The sequence below is a fragment of the Echiichthys vipera genome (assembly GCF_963691815.1).
Source record: "Echiichthys vipera genome assembly, chromosome: 9".
Taxonomy (NCBI): domain Eukaryota; kingdom Metazoa; phylum Chordata; class Actinopteri; order Perciformes; family Trachinidae; genus Echiichthys; species Echiichthys vipera.
In genome coordinates this window covers 7,100,491-7,101,355 of record NC_139834.1, presented here as the reverse complement: position 1 = coordinate 7,101,355, position 865 = coordinate 7,100,491, and the positions used below count along the sequence as shown (strand labels likewise).

General features: G+C 49.5%; 1 protein-coding gene across 1 annotated transcript in view; it reads left to right on the top strand.

Annotated features, from left to right (window-relative positions):
* Nucleotides 1–215: 215 nt before the first annotated feature.
* hipk1a (homeodomain interacting protein kinase 1a) overlaps nt 216–865 on the top strand; it is a 16,787-nt gene continuing 16,137 nt past the window's right edge. Inside the window, exon 1 of the mRNA XM_083919462.1 lies at nt 216–460. Coding sequence (XP_083775588.1) covers nt 421–460 — 40 coding nt within the window. The 5' untranslated portion in view covers nt 216–420. The remainder of the gene's footprint in view (nt 461–865) is intronic.

Here is an 865-nt window from a genome sequence, read left to right as displayed (position 1 = left end):
CTGTTTCTTCTACTGATTCATCTGCACGCTCACTGAGTCCAGTTCCTTAAAAATGGATTTAACCGGCGGAGTGATCGTCTCGTCGCTGATTGATAGTGACCTGTAACAATAGACGATCTTTGGCTCTACAGCCGCGCTTGTTGACGTCCGTCACGTCTCGCCGTTACGTCGCCTCGATGAAAAGAGCAGCTCCGAGCAGACGGTCGTGATGAAGACGGAGCTCTGTCTGCTCACTCGACGGTGGCCATAACGATGACATCTGACATTTCCGGGGACATCGTGCACATTTTGCTCGCTTGACACGCGATGTGACTGCGGGGTCGGAGTCAGAGAGCTCCTGCAGGCGGCTCTGCAGCTCCAGCTAAGCGGCTGCAGCACCACACGGAGCCCGGCGAGGAGGTGATGATGAGGAGGCCTTAAATGTCAGATCGGCGTCGGTGTGTTCGCTCATCAGATACAGGTATTATCACTCGAACTGGGCAAGAATCGATACTGGTGCTACCAAACAGCAGTGAGCTTTAATCGCGGTGTGGCGTTCAGGGACACTCGGAAGGGGCAGGAGGGGCTAAACCACCAAGACCCTGACAACCTCCCCACTATGTGTTTAAGGTGGGGCACAGCAGGTAGTAGACAGGGTGGGGGCACACATCTGCCCAGGTGCGTTACCCATGAGTGTTTATCAGCTCAAGGGATAAGGGGAATCAGTCTAACTTAGAGCTGAGACACTTAATTGATTAATTAACTATTTAATTGGTTATTTGAGAGAGAAAATTAATCAGCAACAAATTTGATAATTCATCAGTTTAGGTCTTTCTTTTTTGAATCCAATATATATACATATATATAGATGGATAGATGGACGGAT